Below are 17,549 nucleotides of genomic sequence, written 5' to 3' on the forward strand. Positions count from 1 at the left end.
AGTTAAATGACCAGAATTTTTTCAAAGTGCTACATTTCCGCAGTGTCGGTTAATATTCCATGAACATTTTGATAGAAGTCCAGAGTAATTTCCAGAGATGTCCGAGGAAAACATTTGCAATCACTCTGGACATGTTATATAACAGGTGACTTTTTCGGAATATTCCATGGAATGTACCTACATTCCATGGAAGTTTTGCATTTGTCCGCAATTTTTCCACAGTTACTCTGGAATATGTACAGCTGGGCTAAGTTAGCTGGACAAGCCTGTATCTGATTTCTGATCTCTCTGTTATGGGGGCTTTGTCTCATTCGTCCCTGTGGTCAGATCTCTCTGTGTCTGTACTAGTAGAGGATGAATTATGTGCCCTGTGTGGCTGCATTTGAACTATGTAAAGCACCTTTGAACGTGAAACTGATCATGAAAAGGGCGCTATATAAATCTGGTATAATAATAATAATGATAATCAGTCAGGGGTGTAACTGTTTCAAGTTATCGCAGTTTATAGCCCATTTGAGTTTTTGCTTATACTTTCATAACTTGTTTCAGTTATCATAAAATATTAAAAAGCCCTCCTGTGCCAATTCCTCATTTGAATGAGACTAATGCAATTATTTCCTGAATCCTTGAACTTTTATCTTCCCAGCTTTGCAGTAAAACTTTTTACCAAGGCTGATAAAGTTTTACACAAAAGTTTTAAAGCTATAAAACTCTTAACATCCCATTATTTTGTTTTTTTGTTTTGGGTTTAACGCCGTTTTTCAACAGTATTTCAGTCATGTAACGGCGGACAGTTAACCTAACCAGTGTTCCTGGATTCTGTACCAGTACAAACCTGTTCTCCGCAAGTAACTGCCAACTTCCCCACATGAATCAGAGGTGGAGGACTAATGATTTCAGACACAATGTCGTTTATCAAATAGTCACGGAGAACATACGCCCCGCCCGAGGATCGAACTCACGATCCGTAGACCGACGCTCTCCCTACTGAGCTAAGCGGGCGGGTTAAACATCCCATTATGCTTATCAGGTCATGATTGGACTAAAAGAGAATTTGATTCAACACAGTTTGCTACTAATTTCACTTTAATGGTCACTTTGTAAAAACAGCAAAAAGACTTTTTTTGAATAACTTACCTGAGTTAACTATATTTTATAACTAATACAGGTTATAAAATGCTTGAAAAAGTAACTGAAATAGGTTACATAACTTAAAACAGTTACACCCATGACTGATAATGTTATGATTCGCAGAAGAATATACTTTATACAGTCTGACATAAGCAGTTTAAGTGTAAACAACCTACTGGTCAGTGACCAACAAATCAAGGTGACGATTAAACCCGGACTCAACTGTAAACGCTGTATTTTGCCGCTATAGCTTAGATCAGTAATTTTGTTGCTGATCAATCAGACACTTGCTTTTCAACAAGATTCAATAGCAACATTCTTTGAATGTAAGTATTTGACACAAAAATTACCTTTTATTTCCGCAAAGAACATGTATGTTTACATCATGGGGGAAGTGGAATATGATTCACTGCGTATGCGCAAAATTTTCATCACAAAAACTAGAGTGCTCGTGTATTAGCCAGATAAGCAGACGAATGTTCTTGCAAAATAGTTTTGTAAAACAAAGCAAATGCATAAAGTTAACTTAGAGGATGATATCAAAACATCTTTCCCAGTCATTTAATAACCCAAAAGGCAAAACAAATATTGGATTTTGGAAAATGTAAAGGGACTACCAGTACACTTAATTATGCCCCCCTTCAAAGAAGGAGGGGGAGGTGTATATTGTTTTGCAGATGGTTGGTCGGTCTGTCTGTCGGTCGGTCGGTATGTAGACCAATCTGTTTCCGGATGACAACTCAAGAAAGCTTGGGCCTAGGATCATGAAAGTTGATAGGGAGGTTGGTCATGACCAGCAGATGACCCCTATTGATTTTGAGGTCAGTAGATAAAGTTCAAGGTCAATGTGACCTGGAACAGTTAAATGGTTTCCGGATGATAACTCAAGACTGCTTGGGCCTAGGATCGTGAAAGTTGATAGGGAGGTTGGTCATGACCAGCAGATGACCCCTATTGATTTTGAGGTCAGTAGATAAAGTTCAAGGTGAATGTGACCTGAACACTTAAATGGTTTCCAGATGATAACTCAAGACTGCTTGGGCCTAGGATCGTGAAAGTTGATAAAGAGGTTAATCATGACCAGCAGATGACCCCTATTGATTTTGAGGACAGTAGGTCAAAGTTCAAGGTTACAGTGACCCGGAACAGTTTAACCATTTCCGGACGATCTTTGAGAACACTTAGGCCTAGGATCATGAAACTTATTAGGGAGGTTTGTCATGACCAGTAGATGACCCATATAGATTTTGAGGTCAGTTGGCCAGAGGTCGACTATGACCAGCAGATGACCCCTGTTGAATTTGAGGTCAGTAGGTCAAAGGTCAAGGTCACATTGAACCAGAACAGTAGAACCTTTTGTTTACAGTGAGCAAATAATTTCTGTTCCTTGTGCAATTACTGAATGCATCAAGGGGGGCATTTTGTGTTCTATGAGCTCTTGTTTTTGATCTAAGGGAGGTAACATACATTACATTTCATGTACTACTTCCCTTGATAACATGGGCATTATACTGGAAAAGTGTTACATATGTAGATTATATAGTTATTTTGTTTAAAAGGTCATAATATTGCTAAAATGACAAATATTCCGTTATTCCATTGTACCAGACGTACAGTACCACAGCCGGCGACACCAAACAACTGTAACACTGCTTCACAAATACCAAGGTAACAACAATCCAGTACAAAAGAACAACAGACGATGCAAATTATATCGCCAACCAAAATCATAATGGCAACACTTTTGCCAGTTGCAGACACAGTTGTAAACATATATGAAACACACACATGCAAGCACAAGCACGCACACACACACATACAAAAGGTAGCATGTACACATTACAGCAAAACAACACATCCACAAATCTTTAGTAACATTACTGGCTACTGAGAAAAAAAACTGTGTACAAAAGTACACTGTTGTATATTAGAAAATTGTTTCTATTTAAGACAATTGTATTCATTGTTATATTATTTCAGAAATATGCAGGCCAGCTCATACTCGGAATCCCTGAGGAAAGCTCTGTTGGCAGTACGAGAACGGAAGCAAGCAATTCGATCTGCGGCAAGAGAGTTCAGGGTGCCGAAAAGCACATTGTGCGACCGTCTGAAAGCTGAAAGACAGCAGTCAAATGTAGAAAACTTGAAAAAGAAACCCAAACTGCTGACGACCGAAGAAGAAGATGCCCTAGTTGCATTTGTGCAGTATATGGCAGGACAAGGGTTCCCAATGAGCAGGAGAATGGTGCGGTCGTATGTCAGAGAAATACTCAACAAGTCAGGTAAATATAGGTCGTAGTCAGGGTAACGTAGCAAATTACTTTTGAAAGTAATGCATTAATTTTAATTATTTTATGAAAAATAGCATTTAAATTAGCATTAGCATTATGGCTTTATGAGAAATACATGCATTAATTATGAATTATAAAGAACAAAAATGCATTAATTATTAATTATTTTTATCGAACTATTTTATGTTTACATGATATCTTCCATATGAACCAAGACTCCAACGTGACATAGTAATTTATCAACTCAGGAGAAACATTTATCATAAGTGTAGCATTTAAGGTGCAGTCTTTTTATCTTAAGGATCTTTTTAAAATCAATTCTAAATCCAAAGGTTATCTTTTTTGATGTATTTTTGCTTTCTGATTATTGAGCTCTACATGGACAATTTCAATTAATAAAGAAGTTCTTCAACATGAGCAGATCATGATGGAACAAATACTTAGAAACAGTTGATCAATTTTGACATTCTGACTTAACATGTATGAAAGTTTATGATAAAATTTAATCTGAACTTTTTCAGCAAGATAGTTTTCTAAATAATTCAAAATTATTAGAATCATTTCAATTATTCTATAATAATAAGTAATGCATTAGATTAATTCAAAATGATGACTTGTTACATTATTTTGAATTATATGGAAAAAAGTAATGCCTTCAATGCATTAGCATTGATTAATAATTCGCTACAACCCTGGTCGTAGTTTTGTACACAGTAGTATCAAATAATTTGTGGTTAGAAAAATAACAGGCCAACAGGAACAAAAATGAGAGCGCAGAGGTGGAAGTTGCACAATTTTCTCCATTTAAGATGGCAAATTTTCGAATGTTTTCAGTGTCCCCCAATCCACACCCGGAAATGCTTCCCACATACCCTAATAATGTATCTGTTTAATTCATCACTCGTACATTCACGATACTTCTAGGACGTGAGACCACAGCCAATCTTGAGTACGGACCCTCTGATAAATGGTTTAGGGGCCTTCTAGAGCGGCACCCTCAGTTATCAGAAAGAACCCCCAAGAATTTGGACAAATCAAGAGCAAGGATGCCCTCTCAGAAGACAATAGACGACTGGTTTAAGCTTTTACTTACAGTGTTGAAGGACAACGATCTGGAACACAAGGAGTCTCAGGTAAAAAATAATCGCCATTATTTGAATCAAAAAGTGAGTTTTCAAATCGTCATTTAGATGTCAAAAAGAACATTAAATTTATCTACCCCATCTTTTAACAAAAGATAAAAGGTAAGGGTAGATTTCCACGGAAGCAGAGAGCACCCCAAACACAGTCATAGAGCCATGCGTCACAAAGTAGGCCCACAACAAAAAGAAGCTGTAATGGAAAAATATAGTAGACGGATTGCTTCAAAAATCCAACAAGAATTTGTGTGACAGCATAATGATAAAAAGTACATTTTGCTCACATTTATATCTGCAGATATTCAATGTTGATGAAGTAGGGTGGTCTGGAAAGGAAAAATGCAAAAGAAAGGTATTTGGTACCAAAGGTGGGCATGTCTTCACAAACAGCTATATTACAAACGATGATGTAACGGTGAACATGTGCATCTGTGCAGAGGGTAAAATCCTACCACCAATGGTCATCTATAAAGTAAGTGTCACAAAATGTTTTTATGCCCCCGAAGGGAGGCATATAGTTTTTGAACCGTCTGTCAGTCTGTCGGTCTGTCCGCATTTTTCGTGTCCGGTCCATATCTTTGTCATCGATGGATGGATTTTCAAATAACTTGGCATGAATGTGTACCACAGTAAGACGACGTGTCGCGCGCAAGACCCAGGTCCGTAGCTCAAAGGTCAAGGTCACACTTAGACATTAAGGGATAGTGCATTGATGGGCGTGTCCGGTCCATATCTTTGTCATCGATGGATGGATTTTCAAATAACTTGGCATGAATTTGTACCACAGTAAGACGACGTGTCGCGCGCAAGACCCAGGTCCGTAGCTCAAAGGTCAAGGTCACACTTAGACGTTAAAGGTCATTTTTCATGATAGTGCATTGACGGGCGTGTCCGGTCCATATCTTTGTCATTCATGCCTGGATTTTAAAATAACTACGCATGAATGTGTGACACAGTAAGATGACAAGTCGCGCGCAAGACCCAGCTCCGTAGGTCAAAGGTCCTAAACTCAGCATCGGCCATAACTATTCATTTAAAGTGCCATCGGGGGCATGTGTCATCCTATGGAGACAGCTCTTGTTAATATCATTTATTTGTTTATTTTTAGCTCACCAAAGCACAAAGTGCTCAAGGTGAACTATTGTGACCGGTCATTGTCTGGCGTCCATCGTGCGTCGTCTGTTGTGCGTCGTCCATCAACATTTGCCTTGTGAACACTCTAGAGGCCACATTTATGACCCAATCTTTATGAAACTGTTAGTCTTGATGATCTCTAGGTCAAGTTCGAAACTGGGTCATATGGGGTCAAAAACTAGGTCAGTAGGTCAGATCAAAGGAAAAGCTTGTGAACACTCTAGAGACCACATTTGTGACCCAATCTTTATGAAACTTAGTCAGAATGTTAGTCTTGTTGATCTTTAGTTCAAGTTCGAAACTGGGTCACGTGGTGTCAAAAACTAGGTCAGTAGATCAGATCAAAGGAAAAGCTTGTGAACACTCTAGAGACCACAATTTTGACCCAATCTTTATGAAACTTGGTCAGAACGTAAGTCTTGATGATCTCTAGGTCAAGTTCCAAACTGGGTCATGTGGGATCAAAAACTAGGTCAGTAGGTCAGATCAAAAGAAAAGCTTGTGAACACTCTAGAGACCACATTTTTGATACAATCTTTATGGAACATGGTCAGAATGTTAGTCTTGATGATCTCCAGGTCAGTTCGAAACTGGGTCATGTGTGGTCAAAAACTAGGTCAGTAGGTCAGATAAAAAACGCTTGTGAACACTCCAGAGACCACATTTGTGACCTAATCTTTATGAAACTTGGCCAGAATGTTAGTCTTGATGATCTCTAGGTCAAGTTTGAAACTGGGTTATGTGGGGTCAAAAACTAGGTCAGTAAATCAGATCAAAGGAATAGCTTGTGAACACTGTAGAGACCACATTTGTGCCCAATCTTTATGAAACTTGATCAGAATGTTTGTATTGTTGATCTTCAGGTCAGGTTTGAATCTGGGTCATGTGGGATCAAAAATTAGGTCAATAGGTCAGATCAATATAGAAGCTTGTGAACACTCTAGAGACCACATTTGTGACCCAATCTTTATGAAATTTGGTCAGACTGTTATTCTTGATGATCTCTAGGTCAAGTTCGAAACTGGGTCATATTGGATCAAAAACTAGGTCACCTTGTCAAATCAAAGGAAAAGCTTGTGAACACTCTAGAGGCCACAGTTGTGACCCAATATTTATGAAACTTAGTCAGAAAGTTTGGCTTGATGATTTCTAGGTCAAGTTTGAATCTGGGTCATATGGGGTCAAAAACTAGGTCACCCGGTCAAATCAAAGGAAAGGCTTGTGAACACTTTAGAGGCCACATTTGTGACTCAATCTTTATGAAAATGGGTTGGAATGTTTGTCTTAATCATTTCTAGGTCAAGTTAGAATCTGGGTCATGTTGGGTCAAAAACTAGGTCACTAGGCCAGATCAAAGGAAAATCTTTTCAACGCTCTAGAGACCACAATTTAAGTTTGAAACTCATGAGAATTAGTCAGAATGTTTGTTTTGATAATCTATAGGTCAAGTTCGAATCTGGGTCATTTGGGATCAAAAACTAGGTCACCAGTAAAATCAAAGGAAAAGCTTGTGAACATTCTAGAGGCCACAGTTGTAACCAAATCTTTATGAAATTTAGTCAGAATGTTTGTCTTGATGATCTTTAGGTCAAGTTCAACTCTTGGTCAAATGGGGTAAAAAACTAGGTCAGTAGGCCAGATCAACTCTGGTGAGCGATATATAGGGTCATCATGGCCCTCTTGTTTCAATAACTTAAAAGTACTATATCAAACAAAATGAAGTCTTAAACTTTGTAAACAGCAGTTTATAAAATCAAATATGTTATTAAAACAGTATTATTGGCAAGTGCTGAGTCCTACGATTTGCAGTGAACATAGAGAAAATATGTCATAGGTACCCATATAGTAATTTCATCAAAATGTTAAAAAGACCACCAGTGTCTGCTTATTAAAGTTCTCTACATTTGTATATAAACTTTGACAGTGTTCTTTGTTTTCGCTGCAAATCTGTGGACATTCTATTTGCTAAGAATCATGCTTTAATTTGACAGTTCATTTTCCTTGATATAGTACCTTTAAAATAGACTACATGTATGTTAAGGTTTATAAGAACAGGAACTGGAAAAACAGAGTCTGGTATAATCCAGCTATCACGAAAGCCCCTAGCAACTGTCACACTATTCTCTGTACCACCAAACTATCAATTATGGACTATATGTGAATGACTCTTTCAGTAAAGCGAAAACATTAGTATGTTGGACTAGGTGGACAAAAGTGTTACTTCATTCAGACTTCATTACATATCTTCTTACAAATGTCTTCCTTATGGAAGAAAGTTAAAACAAACGCATGCCCGTGTATGATGTTTTTTTTGTGTGTGCAATAAACTGAAAACTGATTATTTTTCTCTTGCAGGAATCCTTACCAGATGGAAATTACACAGATGAGGTGCCAGACAGTTGGCTATATGGTAAATCTGATACGGGATACATGGACGGTGACCTCTTTTTGTTATGGTTCGAGAGAATCTTCCTTTTGAACTGTGGCAGCGAGAGGCCGGTCCTGTTAATAATGGACAACCATGACTCCTACGTGACTTTACCCCTTGTAGAGATGGCTAGAGCTAATGATGTAGTACTCCTTGGGATGCTTAGACACATGACACATATCCTCCAACCCCTTGAAGTGAAAGTATGTAATAAAAAACGTTTATTCCTTTATGACAAGAAATAAATTTTAGTAACCAGCCGGATGATTATTTCATACAATATAACAGATTATTGTCTTACTGTGTACAGGTTTTCTTACTTTGAGAAATGTCTGGTCCTGTTATTTATGGCGAAATCGGTCACTTTTTAAAAGTCAGCTTTATGGCTTAGTGGTTTTATTTACGCATTTGTCCAACAAGCTGTGAAAGATTTCTCCATATAACATTGGAAACAAACATCATTTTGATATTTATTTTCTCATAAATGCAAATAATCTGATTTCCACTGAGTATCTGTTCCTTTTACAAGTTCCTGCAGAAGGTAATCCTGCAAAAAATTACTAAGTGACTGAGCACAATTGCACATCACGGTTGTATTGCAAATGCATGTAAAATATCACACATTCTGATATTTACAGAATAAAAAACAAAAACATACAAACGCCTTGTGGATACTTTGGTAAAATAAAGACGTTTTTGCATTAAATGCATACACTACCAAAACATGTGAATGGTCCCTTGAAGTCCAGGTTCAGCACCCTTGCTACTGACCTTGGTTTTGCCAACCCAGATTTGACGATAGGAAAGGCAGACTTTCCAGTGGTACTGTGCCACACATTAGAGCAGTCCGAACCTGCCTCGGTAAAGGAGGCGTTTGTTGCTACTGGGATTGTCCCATACAATCCCGAAGCAATTGACAAGTCCCAGTGGATACCTGCCACCTTTACCAAGAAAAAGGAACAAAGTATGTATCAAACTTATATAGCAACAAACTTAAAAGTGTCTTTGCGTCAGAAAATTATTTTCATTGCAAAAAAGTTCTTACCTGCAAAGTGGCGATTACATTTAAAGGGAAGTAACTACTATTGTATAGATCACCCTTTGAACGGTATTCATAGATCCTATAAATTTCCGCATCTAACCGACCAGCAGTGATTGAATTCTACATCAATCGCTGAAAACAAACCTTACAAAAGTAATAAAATAATCAGGTACTATTTCTCATACATGCAAATAACCCGTCTAATTACCACAAAACACATTAATTGCACTGGCGCCTCGTGCAAATATTTAACATATGTTCAATTACTGGGTGCTGCCGTCTTTGTAGTATTACAGTTCTGATAGAATTAAAATTTAAATGTATTAAATTTGCAGTAAATATGAATATTGCTTTCAGCTGGGGATACTGAGAATTCTAATACCTTTTAATGACTACTTATCACAAATCACTCAATGGATCTTCATCAAACCTGGTCTGTAGCATTAATATAAGGTCCTCTCATACATTTGTTCAGTTTAGGGTGTTTGGCCCCATAAAGGGTCACATGGTTAAGGTCCTCTTCAGGTGAGCGACTTAGGCCAAATTGGGCCTCTTGTTAATCTTGCTGCTGCATTTTCTTGGGTAAACCAAACCAAACTTTTATCATAGTGTAAGACTAGAGCAAATAATACAATATTATCCTAAGATAACATCACCCTTGGCGCCACCAAATAAATGTCATATGGCCACTGATACATTAAGACACTACATTTGAAGTATTGTGTGATCTTCAAAAATACTAGTATTTGAACCGTGCTTGGTCTATATTAAATACAATTTTATTCATCTGTAATTTTAAAGATGTTGATAATAGAAATAGATAATGTATTTGAATGAGACGTGTCATAAATTAAAAAATAAAACATTTCTTCCATGTGTATTCGTAATATGAAATAGACACATATAATGTTTACCAGTGTGTTTATTATTCCTCTGCAACATCCCATCCCATAGAACATGTAACCAGTGTCCGTCTGTGCTCCGTTTTTAGGTCCAATTAATTTGTATGTATGGACATTGACCTGTTAGTATCTTCATTTTCATTTACATAATAGTTTTGTTCAATTCAGCCATTTACTAATATGTAGGTAAACATTTCAGGAGGGCCAAGTCAAAATCCCAACGCATGAAGGAGTATAGAGCAAGAAAGAAAGAAAAATCGGGTGAAAAATGGCTAAAACGAGAACGGTTAAGAGTGAAGTCCTATTATATTCCGACAGAGCAGCTGAGTGATGACGAAAAATCTAAGAGGCGCGAGAAAAACAAAAAGTGTGCTCATACTTTTTGTAATAAACAAAAAAAAATACACACAAAAATGATGGTAGCGCCAGACTAATAAATGATTTGGCACAATCATTTAAGTATAGCTGAACACAAATTTAGTTGCAGCTGTGACAGTGATGACAATGGAGTATGACACGACACTTACAGTGAAAATGTCATTCCCAGCACATGAAGGAAAGAAAGGAAAATTTCATGAGCATTGAAAATTACATAGATTAGACAGATTTGTCATCCTTGCAATACTGGAATAATTCTATCTTTGATTTGGTTAGCAGACTTCAAGGCTTATATGGTTGTACAGCTACATTGTACTGTTCTGAAAGTGGACATGGAAAAAGTGTGTGTGATGATGTTGGAGGTACTACTAAGAGAAACGCAGACATGGCTGTGAAACATAACAAGGCAGTCATACAATCGTAACAATGACTTCCACTCTCCAGCCATAAGTTCACAGTGTGAAATAAAATATCACATGATCACTCCAGATCAATATAAGCATTACAGTGTGTAGTTACTATAGTTCTGATAAATGTTCCAGACAGTATTGTTTCTAAAGATGTTCAATTTTAATATGCTTTATATCATGTTAACAGTTAATTATTTTTTAGACATTGTTTAATGATAAATGTATCTCATTGTACCAGACAAGGTAAAAATTAAGTTAAAACTATAATATATCATTTCTCTAAATACTAGTAAGTAATTACATAATTTATGGGACAATATATGTCTGATATAAATCGTTTTCCTGCTATTGCTTCATGCTATTGTTAACCCTTACCCTGCTAAATTTCTATGAACTTGTCCATCTTTCAATTTGGACAGTAGCATTAACTGTTAAATGGGGTGTTTACCAAAAGGATACTGCCTGAATGGCGAACAGTGTAGATCATGATCAGACTGCGCTAATGTGCAAGCTGATCAAGATTTACACTGGGTGCAAAGGCAGAGTCAGTCGTGTCCAGCATGATAAGGTAAAGAAATACTATTTGAAGGGGATGTACAATTATATTGTATAACTCTATGAATATTCCATTTATATGCACAAACACATGGTTGATTTCACAAAGTATCTTATTTACAGAGAAACTATTGGCTTACAATGTTAGCATTCTTGAAGAACAAGTTTGAGACTTTTTCTTATGTGGTCAAAACTAGGTAACTAGTTTCATAACAGAGAAATCTTGTTCAAACTCTAGTTCAATGTATAATTGGTACTTGGTCAGAATGTTTGTTTTGATGAAAATCAAATGCAGTTAGATGTTAGGAATAAAAAGCTTGTCAATACTTGGGAGATTGCATTTTCTACTTCATGAAAATTAGTCGGAATGTTTGTAGTAATGATATCTATGTCAAGTTACAAGCTCATCTTGTTTACTCAGGTCAGTGATACAGGACCTTCATTGCCCTCTTGTTTTGCAGTTTAGTTAGTATACTTGTACTATAAAATATTCATGATTTTCAGGCCTAAACACATGCATTATAAATGTTTGTAAATCATAATTAACATTTATAGCAAATTTATAATTTTTGAATTAAAGGACAAAAATTAGGTATCAGGAAATTTATTCTATATTTCTAAAGAACTCTTTGAAATTTAATTACTGACAGACTATATTTTATGGAAACTAATTTTTACACTGAAAATCAAAAGCGTTTGTAGAAAAAAATGAAAACATAATGTTTATATCCAACAATGTCCTTACAAGTTTTAATTATCAAATACCATTTTTGCAGTGTGAATACTCCTGATGTTTAGGTGTAAAAGTCTGATTTGTTGTTAAAAATGCTTATTTACTTAGGGACATATGATAAACAATTAATTGGGCAGTTGGTATCCAAATAAATTATGTTCCTGCAGTGTTTGGTCTGCCTTGTTTTTGTTAGTGAAAATATCTTGTGCATGGCACCTCACAAATCTTTCAGTTGAAAAGAAGGTTCTGATTCTTGTCTCACATGTCATCTTATTGACTGCTTTCGTCTAAGCAAATAGTTTGAGTGGATACATGTCATGGTTTTTAGCTCGACTATATGAAGTATATGGAGAGCTATCCTACTCGCCTCAGCACATAGTGATAGGGTGAGCTTTTGTGATCGCCCTTTGTTCGTCGTCTGTCGTCTTGTGAACACGATAGAGACCACATTTTGTAATCAATTTTAATCAAACTTGCACACAAATAGTGTTGGCATAATATCTGGGTTCCTTTCGAAAACTAGCCAGATCCCATGATGAGTTCCAGAGTTATGGCCCCTTACAGGGCCAAAATTTGCTATTTTCGGCTTGTGAACACAATAGAGACCACATTTTGCAACCAACTTTAATCAAACTTGCACACAACTTGTATTGGCATAATATCTGGGTTCCTTTCGAAAACTGGCCAGATTCCTTCATGGGTTCCAGAGTTATGGGCCCTTACAGGGCCAAAAATTGCTATTTTCGGCTTGTGAATGCGATAGAGACCACATTTTGCAATCAACTTTAATCAGACTTGCACACAACTTGTATTGGCATAATATCTGGGTTCCTTTCGAAAACTGGCCAGATCCCATGATGGGTTCTAGAGTTATGCCACTTAAAGGGCCAAAATTTGCTATTTTGGGCTTGTGAACGCAATAGAGACCACATTTTGCAATTGATTTTAATTAAACTTGCACACAACTTGTTCTGGGTTCCTTTTGAAAACTGACCAGATCCCATCATGGGTTCTAGAGTTATGGCCCCTTAAAGGGCCAAAATGTGCTATTTTGGCTTTTGCAGCCATATAGAGACTTCATTTATGGTTTGATTTGATACAAACTTGCAAAATATTTTTAACAACAATAACTCTTGGATTCCATGATGAATCTATCAGATCCGTTCGTAGGTTCCTGATTTACAGCCCCTGATTGACCCCTGAAAGGGCCAAAATTTGTTAATTTTTACCTTGTGAACACGAAAGAAGTGACATTTTATATTTGATTTTAACCAAACTTACACACAACTTAAGTCACAATAAGATCTCAATTCCTTTCGAAAACCGGCTAGATTCCATCATGAGTTCTAGAGTTACTGCCCCTGAAAGTGTTAAAATTAAGGAAAAGCTTTTAAACACTATAGGCAATATTTATGACCCTACCTTCATGAAACTTGGTAAGAATGTTTTTCTCGATGATTCTCATGCTAAGTTAGACACTGGGTCATGTAGGGTGAAAAACTAGGTCACCACTTTGATCAAAGGAAAAGCTTGTTCACACTGTAGTGGTTACATCTATGACTCTTTCTTCATGAAACTTGGTCAGAATGTTTATATTGATGATTCAAAGGTCAAGTTTAACAGATGAGCAATACAGGGTCATGATGACCCTCTTGTTTCTCCTTATCTCTGTAATTACTTGATGGATTTGGTTTAAAACTTAAAATAGTTATTCCTCATCATCACCCACATCATATGGCACAAGGGCCATAACTCTTCACACCAATATTTTGTGAATTATTCCCCCTTTTGGCTTAGAATTTCAGGTTAAAGTTTTGATGCACTTTCACTATCTCAGTTATTCCTAAATGGATTTGATTCAAACTGAAAATAGTTGTTCCACATCATCTCCCACATCATATGACACAAGGCCCATAACTCGGGTATCAGTATTTCATGAATTATCCCCCATTTACTTAGAATTTCAGGTTAAAGTTTTGATGCACTTTCACTATATCTCAGTTATTACTGAATGGATTTGATTCAGACTTAAAATAGTTGTTCAATATTATCACTCACATCATATGACACAAGGGCTATAACTCTTGCACCAATATTTCATGAATTATCCCCCTTTTTACTTAGAATTTCAGGTTAAAGTTTTGATACATTTAGACTCAATCTCAGTTATTACTAAATGGATTTGATTCAAACTTAAAATAGTTGTTCCACCTTATCACCCACATCATATGACAGGTGCATAACTCTGGCACCAATTTTTCATGAATTATGCCCCCTTTTACTTAGAATTTAAGGTTAATTTTGATGCATTTTCACTATATCTTAGTTATTACGAAATGCATTTGATTCAAACTTGAAGTAGTTGTTCCACATCATCACCCACATCATATGACACAAGGTGCATAACTCTTTTACCAATATTTTATGAATTATGCCCCCTTTTTGCTTAGAATTATACTTATATAGTGTTTAGATACACTTTGTCTTTACCTCCCTTATTACTTAATATTTTGACACATACTGAAGCTATTGTGCAATATCTTCATCCACCATAGGAGTCATTAAACACTCCAGTGACAGCTCCATTTCCTCAGATGTGCCCAGTTTCTCCAAATAGTCGAGTGCGCTGTCTCCTCTGACAGTTCTTGTTGTGGAAGCTTGTAAGTCAGTGACAGAAGGCTTTTCATTCTTTCAAGGTGCCATTCTTGAAAAGCGAGTAACCCAACACCACCCCTATACATTATTTTGCACGGATTGGGGGCTCGTGGCTTTGATCCCAAGGCAGGGCGTATGTTCTCTGTGACAATTTGATAAAATACATTGTGTCTGCAATCATTTGTCCTCTATGTCAGATTCATGTGAGTTAGTTGGCATTACTCACAGAAATCAGGTTTGTACTGTACAGAATCCAGGACCACTGGCTAGGTTAACTGCTTGCCAATACAAATCTGAATTACTGTTGAAAAACAGTGTAAAATCCAAAACGAACAAACAGAAAAACGAATTATTTTGCAGTATACAACACCTAATGCATTTAGTTAAATTGAAAATCGTAACTAAAGTCAAGATTGTGAAGTGGTGAAGACACCGCCAGTCTTTCATGTATTGTCTTATATTTCAGACTTGAAGACATTTTATCAACTATAGTATCATCCGCATCACCACTGGATAGTGCATTCAGTTGTGCAGTTTGTAATAAGACCTATATGTCAAAATACAGTCTGTCAAGGCATGTAAAAGTGCACACAGCTGCCGAATTCAAATGTCTAGTTTGCAGTAAAGAATTTCATATACAGAGTTCTTACAAACAACACTTAGAGACACACCAGGGAGACAAACATTTGTGTTCTGAGTGCGGAAAGTCTTTTTGTAGGGTTTGGTATCTCAATCAACACATAAGAACGGCACATCAAAATGATTATCCCTATGTGTGTAATATCTGTGGCAGAAAGTTCTCAAAGAATCAGCATCTGGAGGGGCATAATGTGAAGCATCACAAGGCTGAGAAAATGTACGCATGCACAAAATGCCATAAGAAATTTACGTACAAAAGTACTGCACATAGGCACGAGAAGGTGTGTCTAGGTTCCGCAGCAATGAAAACGGAATATACGTGTGAAGTATGCAACAAGGCTTTTGTAAACAAGAAGAGCATTAGACAGCACATGATTCTTCACAGTGAACCAAAACATATATGTGATAGCTGCGGAAAAACATTTATTTGGAGGACAAGTTACAAGGTGCACTGCAATTTGTGTACCGGCAGTTTTTGAATGTTTATTGACATGTAACAAAAAAGCTACATTCAAAGAAGAGTTTTAATGTTTATTGACATGTAACACAAAAAGATTACAAGGAAGAGTTTGAATTTGATGAATGAAATGAATCTGGAGGCCAGAGATAGATTTGTCAGAGTCCTACTTCCTTGGCATTGTTTAATTAAAGGCACCATCAGATAAATTTGTCATTTACTCCACAAGCTAGATACCGTTATGGTTTATAGCTTCATGGAACATGTACTTAAAAAGTTAATGTTTGATTAATGTATCGAAGAACATGCTAGTAATTCATTGAGAACTTAGTGTTGTAATCACTCAACTTCCATCCAAACCTCAGTCTTCACTTTTCTTCCGATGACATTTCCTCTGAAACTGCTGGTCAGAATTGCACCAAACTCGGTAGCATCATAGCATGGTTATCGATTAAGTTTTTCAAATGTTTCAGCTTGGCCCATTACAGGGACCGCCAGAGCTAAAAAGTGAAAAACCTCATAAACTGCTTGATGGATCTTCACAAAACTTTGTCTGTAGTATCATTATAAGGTCCTCCCCAAAATTTGTTCAATTACAAATTTGCTTGCATTGCCACTTTTAAGGGTTTCTAGAGCTAAAAAAAAAGAAATACCTGTAAATAACTTCTTCTTATGAGTCATTGTGTGGATCTTCATTAGACTGAATATTTGACATCATTATAAGGACCTCCAAAATTTGTTCAAATGGGGACACAGGGCCCCTTCAATAGACGACAAGAGCTAGAGGTAGAAATACCTTTAAACCACTTATTCTCATAAACTGCTGGATGGATCTTCATCAACCTTAGTCTGTAGCATCATTATAAGGTCCTTTCCACCTTGTTTTTCAAAATGGGGTGCTTGGCCCCTTTAAGGGACCAAAAGAACTAAAAATAGAAATAGCTTTAAATGACTTCTTCTCATAAACATCTGGGTCTCCATCAGACTTGGTCCGTAATTTTATGCAAATGGGACAGTAACATAACTTCTTAGGGGCCACTTTGAGGTGAAAATATGGGTAGAACCATTTTAAGGAGACCTTTTAAAATACACTCATTCTGCTCCCAATTGTTTGTGTGTGTGTTTACCCTCCTAATTTTAAAGACCTAGGAAACATTTAATGTTTGAACTGTGTGTCATCTGCCAATTAACTTCTGCTGCCTCAGGAACTTTCGACACCTGGAGTATATGATGGTCCTCTTAGAAAGTTGCACACTCTTTAGCCTGTTTAAGCTCTGCAATTCATGTGAGCAGTCTAGGGCCATCATGGTCCCCTTGTAATGAATTTTCAACTAAATGTTTAGTAGCTTATGCAAATCTTAGTGTAGTAATATTGTTCATACATTATCTGTCCATTAATGTATATTTATTAATTTAATAAATCTATTATATTTATGCTTAAATAGTCCTCATCTTAGCCTTAGTTTATACTAATTTATTTTGAGTCGATTGTGAAACAAGTTCTACAACTTATATTCATCACATATAAATCAAATGGAACCAATCACCACAGGGTATCTTAGCCTTGACAGGATATCAGGATAGGAAAATCACTTCCAGTTAAGACCTAACATATTGTGGTAAGAGCTCATTAATTTTAGTTTAAATAGATGATC

General features: G+C 36.6%; 1 protein-coding gene across 4 annotated transcripts in view; it reads left to right on the plus strand.

The window, feature by feature from the left end:
- LOC123546381 (zinc finger protein 37-like) overlaps nt 1-17,328 on the plus strand; it is a 47,895-nt gene extending 30,567 nt beyond the window's left edge. For 2 of the 4 annotated variants that reach the window (XR_008372288.1, XR_008372289.1), the window contains exons 4-9: nt 3,112-3,413; nt 4,347-4,555; nt 4,860-5,033; nt 8,051-8,326; nt 8,762-9,087; nt 10,267-10,395. Coding sequence is in view for 2 of the 4 variants with exons in the window: in XM_053550705.1 (XP_053406680.1) it covers nt 3,112-3,413; nt 4,347-4,555; nt 4,860-5,033; nt 8,051-8,326; nt 10,267-10,305 (1,000 nt within the window). In the remaining 2 variants the exon portion in view is untranslated. Of the gene's footprint in view, nt 1-3,111; nt 3,414-4,346; nt 4,556-4,859; nt 5,034-8,050; nt 8,327-8,761; nt 9,088-10,266; nt 10,446-15,264 lie in introns of those variants that run through there. The other 2 variants (XM_053550705.1, XM_053550706.1) reach the window with 2 other exon arrangements.
- Nucleotides 17,329-17,549: the final 221 nt, after the last annotated feature.

This window comes from Mercenaria mercenaria, chromosome 9, assembly GCF_021730395.1.
Source record: "Mercenaria mercenaria strain notata chromosome 9, MADL_Memer_1, whole genome shotgun sequence".
NCBI lineage: Eukaryota > Metazoa > Mollusca > Bivalvia > Venerida > Veneridae > Mercenaria > Mercenaria mercenaria.